The 6,903-nt window shown below is 43.8% G+C and overlaps 1 protein-coding gene across 1 annotated transcript; it reads left to right on the plus strand.

Annotated features, from left to right (window-relative positions):
* Positions 1-560: 560 nt before the first annotated feature.
* On the plus strand, positions 561-3,716 carry LOC121838152 (cuticle protein 10.9-like). The gene is made up of 3 exons (XM_042294232.1): positions 561-572; positions 863-916; positions 3,267-3,716. The coding sequence occupies exons 1-3, from the start codon at positions 561-563 to the stop codon at positions 3,714-3,716; spliced, it is 516 nt and encodes a 171-aa protein (XP_042150166.1).
* The last annotated feature ends 3,187 nt before the right edge of the window (positions 3,717-6,903 follow it).

The raw sequence follows: 6,903 nt of genomic DNA on the forward strand, positions 1-6,903 counted from the left end.
GCCTGGATCGTTTGGCGTAGAATCTCCCGGCCTGTTGCGCAAGTGGTAAATTTAGCGCACCACCTCTCTTCCCACGTGCTTCAAGTTAAAACAAATTACTGATTTAGTTGTTTTCGATTATTTTGTGTGATTTTCTAATTGAAGTCATATATATATCTTTATTGATTAAAATGTTAAATAACAGTTTTATTTAAAAGGAAGACTTATTGACCATTAGCCCCCTTTACTGTGTACCCCTTGCCGAGTAACTCACCCGTACAAATGGGATTATTGTAACTTCCACGGTGCTTTAAAAACAGTCTGTAAGGTATAAAAAAATGATTCGGTTAAGCCTATACAAGTTTAATATTAACTCACATACGGAAGTACGTGAGTTTTTCTCGCAAGGCATTCCGGTTTTATTGCAATTCGCTGTAAGGAACGCCCTTTTTTACCCCACTGATCGCCTGACGAGGTCGTTGAGAGCAGGGCGTTGATGGAATGCACACTGCCGCTATAAAAGGCATCACAGGCAAACGACACAGTACCACTTCTACTTGAAAGCAAGAGTAACCATCACCATGTTTTCTAAGGTATGGAATTTCAAGCACAACACGAAAGAAACGGTAGCTCTTATATCTTACAAATACAAAACAAACATCTTCTAGGAAGTATCCGAATGGCAGTCGACTCTCTAGCATATATTTCAGTTTGCAAAGTTTCGCAACGAGCCGTTTAGTGAAAATATAAATATGTAATGTTTTGGTAAAGCTTTTTCCGGCAATTATTTTCATATTTTCTAATCTAGCGTATATTACACTAAGGTTGAAGATGACAAGTGTTCGTCATTTGTTCTCGTATAAATCATTCGTCTTCGTTCCAGGTCCTTGTGTGCTCCCTTTTCGCCTACGTGGCATGCGGAGTTGTCGTCGAGAACGTAAGTTATGAATCCCGTATCTTTGTACAAACTACTTAGGTAATTGTAACTCCATAATTTCTCAAAGCACAAAACATCCGATAATAAATTCACGGGCCACTTAGCAATAACTGAACCTAAAATAATTAATTCAAACATCAGATACATTTATATCAGAGTACGCCTTTGAAGGTATTGCTGATAACAATCATGCCACTGCTTCGTAAAAAACAAAAAAAAAACATTGAAGACAGTTAACGTAATTTACAGGGTAAAGTCTGCGCACTCGGTGTATAGTCCGAAGAATCCAATTTAGGCCGAAAAAAAGTGTGTTTTTTTTAGATTGTTTGTGCCCGTGGAATTCACCCCTGCATTCTCCGGGCGCAGACAATCACCACCGGGCGCAGATAATCATCACCGGGCGCATACCATCAATTCACCGACCATGCAAGCACCTCGTGCTTTGTCGACACGAAAATCTTCTTATACAAGGCACACCTTGACCAATGTTCGCTTTCTTCCCTAACAAAAAGGTTGTATTATACATAAATAATCGTTAACATACTCTTTCATTCTAAAAATCCATCACGTCTCATCATAATAAACGATCTTAAAAAAATGAATCCCTCTATAGTCCGCTCGTATAGAGAGTCCGCACAGCCTAAACGTTCAACTTCTAAACATTTACAGTACGAGGACTAGAGCCCGGAAAAACGGTACTTCGTAGAAATATTTACAGTACAGAAGGATTTTTTTTTACTCTTTAGGTACGGTGGCGGTTACGGTCAGCAGTTCTTATTGAGATCTGGCAACCTTCTAATGTTGTGAGAAGGAACGCTGATTGTCCTTCCATGAAGCGCGTCGTGAACACTATTTTTTATATCGCTCGGTTGGCAGATTCGTACCTAAATGCGACAGGGCAAGGACCTGCTGGCCCTTATTGTTTTCAGTCATACAGATATGTGTACAATAAGAGCATTACGTATTTTCATAACGCTTTTAGTTGTTATTGCAGATTAACTGATCCACTCCTATAGGTGTATATCAGCGCTGGACGCAGGCAAGACTATTGCCCTGTACACTCCTAAAGGAAATAGTTCAGAAATCATGTCTGTGTGAAAAGAACAATAACTATATAAAAAAAGTTTACCCTAAAAGTTCATTTGAAATATGTGCTCGCAAATTTGCATTCTCGAGATTATCGAAGCTTTTTTTTCGCGAAATGCTCCAGTACCCTTACATAATAACACAATTATTGATTGTTGCTTTCTGAATTAAATCCTTCTAACGCGGAATAAGAATAGATTATTAGCACTCATAAACATTAAGATCCGGAAAATAATTTTCCTATACCAAAGGTAGGAAAACGCTGCTAAGAAACACTGTTTGTATAGATAGCACGTCACAAATAGATAAAGGTGACGGGTACTGTGGATCAATTAATATGGCACTATTAGTACTCCCATAAAGAAAAAGCTACTGCTATATTTGGAAAACTCATGATATAACTATACGAGGACCATTGCAAAAATTAAAATTAATAATTACAACATTCCAAACAATTCTTTAAAATAATATTTCTTCATAATCTAAACCCTGATAGAAAAATAAATAAAGACAAATTTGATCGTGATTTTATTTCTTAGTGTCTGAGTGTTTAGATTATGGTGTTTCCTAACCAGCTCGCCTCGTGGATATTTTCGCTTCTTGCAATGATGTTGCATATTCATATTCTGAATTTTTTTGCTAGCTTCAAGGGCCCTGAAAAGAAAAAAAACTTTGCTTTTAAACCGCCTGGTTAGAACACACGTGCCAAAAAAAAAAAAAAACACTTACGCGAAAAAAAATTGTTTTAGAGCCATATAGACGGCTACAGATTTATTTGAAATTCTTCCCGCCAAGCCCATGACGTCATGGAATGGTCATTCGCTCAACGATGTGGCGATTCGGTTTTTGCACCGCAACGTGAGCGCGAAGTCGATCCGCCTGTCCTCCACGCACCCGAAATGCCGAAAGAGAAAACAAGTAAAAAGGAGGTGACTCCCGACTAAATCGCATCATGCGCCGTCAATATTGCTTTAGAAAATGACATTTTTCGCGTAAGATTAATTTTGTGACACTGATATCCGAACCAGACTGTTAAAAAAAAAATGTTTCTTTTCAGGGGCCTTTTAAAGATTTAATATATAGGTAGCTCAGAGTGACCTAAGAAAAATAACCTTAAATTGAGCGCTGCTGTGTAAGGGGGTACGTATCGGGATTGTAAGTTTTCTTCATTAAGGGTTTATGTGGTTGTGCTTAAGGTTAAGGAATTCATTAGACCTTGTGTAGAATGGGTAATCTAACCACGAATACCTTTGTTTTACTCAAGGTACACGTACCGCAGCCGTACAGCTTTGGTTACGACAACGTCGACGAGTTTGGCACCCGCCTAACACGCCAGGAGACTGGTGATGAGTTCAACAACAAGGTTGGCTCCTACGGATACGTAGACGCTCACGGCGTTGCTCGCACGGTCAACTATGTCGCCGACGCCCTCGGTTTCCGTGCTACCGTTGAAACCAACGAGCCAGGAACCAAGACTTCCGCCCCAGCCGATGCCCCTACTTACTCCTCGTCTGTCGAGGTTGCTGCTCCAGTTGTAGTGAAGGCTGTTCACTCCGCCCCAGTTGTGGTAAAGGCTGTTCACCCAGCCCCAGTTGTCGTCAAGGCTGTTCACCCAGCTTCAGTCGCCTACACCCACAGGGTGGCTCCCCTTGCGTACAGCACTGTTGCTCGTGCTCCCCTCGGCTACACTCTCGGCCACACCACCATCGCTTGAGTACAAACTATTTAAATAAAAAAGTATCGAACAGGATGAAAGAAAATCATCTGCCGAGATGTCCATCTTTTTTGGAGGGTGCTGTTACATTTGTCATCAATCCTTTGCTAAACGCACCATATCCCGGGACCAAAATTTGTGCCGAATATATGAATGCAGAATTACGCACAAATCATAGGTACAGGTGTACGTTTGTGGTTTGTTCTGCAACATTTGGTATGTAAGTGAGTGAGTCCCAAACAATCTGTGTGCCTAACGTTTCGGGGGCACCTTTTGTCATACCTTCACATTTCTAGACAGGAATAATAAAAAAAGGAGGATGGAGTTTTCAACAGACGACCCAATTTTACAGCACTTTCAGTTCTCCGGCGCTTTACCGAGGTGTACTGCGCAGCGCTTTGACTAATATGACTACTCATTCGAGAAACTGTTTGGGAGATTGTTTCTCGAGTCCTCGTAAAACAGCTATTCATAATTAAGTAAGCATAGTGCAAAACGTAAAAAGCTACCCAGGTAGCACGCCAGAGAATCGTCTAACTGGCACAAGGTTTGCAATCTTATGGGACCGAATTCGTACCTCAATGGGTTTCGCTTCAAGGTACGTTTTAATGCCAGAGTACTTTTCTTTTGCGATTTTATTGTTTTTCTCTGGCTCACCATATAGACAGGTAGCACACTTGCTTGGTTTAGCTGGGGCCAGGATTGGGCCTTAGTTGCGATAGCGTTGCAACGACTGGCCAGCCATTTATGTTTGTACGCCAGCCTGGCGTTTCACAGTCTTTCCTTGCTCCAGAAAGCCACGGAACTGCCAGAGAACGCCTTCCCTGGTTGACCAATCAATTTCCTTGGTCATTGATGGCCAGTGTAAACAGGCCGCTGCCAGTATTTGATGTACCCTGGCTGTCTATTGATTTTCCTCGGTCAGAGATGGCCAGGGTAGCAATGACTCTGCCAAGCTTTGAGGTTCCATGGTGGTTCGCAGGAATTCCCTGGTCCGCTCAACACAAGCAACAGCCAATATTCGGGCATGTTCCAGATCGAAGATAGGGTGAGCCAAGGAATGTCAGGGAACTGCCGCTATGCAATGTTCCGTGGCTCAAGCTCGTATTTTATCGGACCCAGAATGCCCGCTGAAAGCCACTGTTACTCTATAGTTCGTTTAACTTTTTCATTTTTTTTTAAAATTCGTATGAGCGTTCTGTTAACATAGTTTTGGGGCTTTGTGGCACGAGCCCTCGCACTAGAAAGCGACATTTGAGTGCAACAAGTCTGTTTTGGCCAGAGACATAAAAAATAACACGCTTTCCCCATTGAAAAAGAAAAAAAAAATACTTGACAACAGTTTGGATATGAACAGGCCAAACCAGAAATGAACTGGGAGTAGTGGAATTGTACCGGACAAACTGGAAATCAAACTGTGGAAATTGGTCGAACTCGAGCGTTATAACTTTCATGCTTTTTACCGCGGCCTTTATCTACCTGGCTTGCACGGAGAAGCCGCTTCCAGCGCAAGTCTCCGAGGCGGTGAGCCTCCCACGTGATGTTGGAAAAGAGCGGGAAATATTCCGCACCCCAGATGAATCGCGCGCCTGGAATGTGGGAGTGCCCAGCGACCGGAGATGATGCAGTGCCCCCGCGCGCAGCGCGGATGCCTTGAAAGAGGAGAGCTGCTCACGTGCAAGGACAGGGAGCGCGCGGGCCAATCAGCGCGGCCCTCGCGTCCGCTCGAAGCGCCGGTTTTGAGACGGCGGCGGTCCAGTTCTGAAAAAAAGAAAAAAAAAAAACAAAAAAAAACGGATCTGGCGTTAGTGGTGCGAACTTAGTTGGGTCTTTGTTCGGCGCTGATGTTCTGCTTGGGGAGGCTACAAGTTGCTGTGTTTGAATAAGATAGTTTGCCGGTGCCTTGAGTGCTGCCTCTGCCGATGGTTCCTAAGGCTGATGACGTCCTCCACCCGAGTTCCACTCGCTCGTGGGCGAAATGGCTGTATCCCAGAACGGCGTGTTCGGAATTCGCTCCGTCCTCATTGCAGCGCGGGCAATGGCTGTCTCTGTCTCGGCGCCAGCGAGCCAGGTAAGCAGGCTCGACCATTTAAATTCATTTTCATAATCAGGATCATGTGAAACTGAACCTTTTTGCAACCCAATTTGGAACAGCTATGCTAGTAATACAACCGGCAGTGTATACATTGAGCTTGAGAGATCCTCTACCGCAGTGGTTAACCACTGTGGTAGAGGATCCTGCTGTAGTTGCCCCCTTCCTGCCTTCCCAGTCTGTCGTCCGCTATGCAACGTAAAGGCTGAACCGCATGGAAGCGATTAAAGGGGCACTGACACATCAAAATAATTTTTTTTTATTGTCCGAAACGATTGATAACGATGCCGGGACATTACCCTCAAAATTTGAAATTTGGAAATTCAGTATTTGTGAAGTAAAAAGGCAATTTCCAAATATCGAATTCGAAGTTCCAGCGCGATCCGCGCCGGTGCGTTGACGTAAAATATTGCGGAGTCCTGAGAGTCCACTTTCTTTCACGACTCCCTGCTGTTGCCATGGCGACCCAAAGCGAGGACGAAAGGAGCCAGCGCCGGCGGACCGGTTTTGAGTGGTGTCGCCTGTTTTCCTTGGGAAGATACAAATAAAGCAGGCGGCACCACAACGAACTCCTGAGTTTTTATATTTCAAAAAGAAGGGCCGTAGTGCGTTCGCAATTGCGTTGAGAAACATGTTTTAGGATTGCCGTTATTAAATGTTATAGAGATATCGCCTACAAAGCTTCTAAATTTCATGATTCTTGACGTCACGAATCAAAAAAGGCAAGAGGCGGGAGAATCAAACGCAAAAAATAAAAAGGCGCGCGTGCGCGGAAATTTTTTTTCGCGATGCGGTTTTCTTTTTGCGTGTCTATGACTACCACTTGCATCGTTTTAGACAATAAAAAGAAATATATGATCTTCGGGGTGTGAGTGCCCCTTTAAGCAAGCGAGGAGAGTCAGCGACGAGCGGCGGAAATTTCCCACGGTCACTTGTCGCATCGCTCGGTTTTTGGATTTCTAGAAATCATCGCTCATCGCCTTGGTCGCTCGCTCCCGTCGGTTTCATCCGGTTGGCCGCGTCGCGCGAGTGACCGAACGACAGTGAAGCGGATTGTCGTCGCTTGTCTCGTGGCTCGTCAAATCGCTTACATGC

The sequence above is a fragment of the Ixodes scapularis genome, unplaced genomic scaffold (assembly GCF_016920785.2).
Source record: "Ixodes scapularis isolate PalLabHiFi unplaced genomic scaffold, ASM1692078v2 PGA_scaffold5__190_contigs__length_132052651, whole genome shotgun sequence".
NCBI lineage: Eukaryota > Metazoa > Arthropoda > Arachnida > Ixodida > Ixodidae > Ixodes > Ixodes scapularis.

Bases quoted from the DNA above. Each gene is read 5' to 3' on its own strand.
- LOC121838152 (XM_042294232.1), top strand. The intron at 917-3,266 runs GTAAGTTATGAA...GTTTTACTCAAG, and splicing joins GCGGAGTTGTCGTCGAGAAC to GTACACGTACCGCAGCCGTA.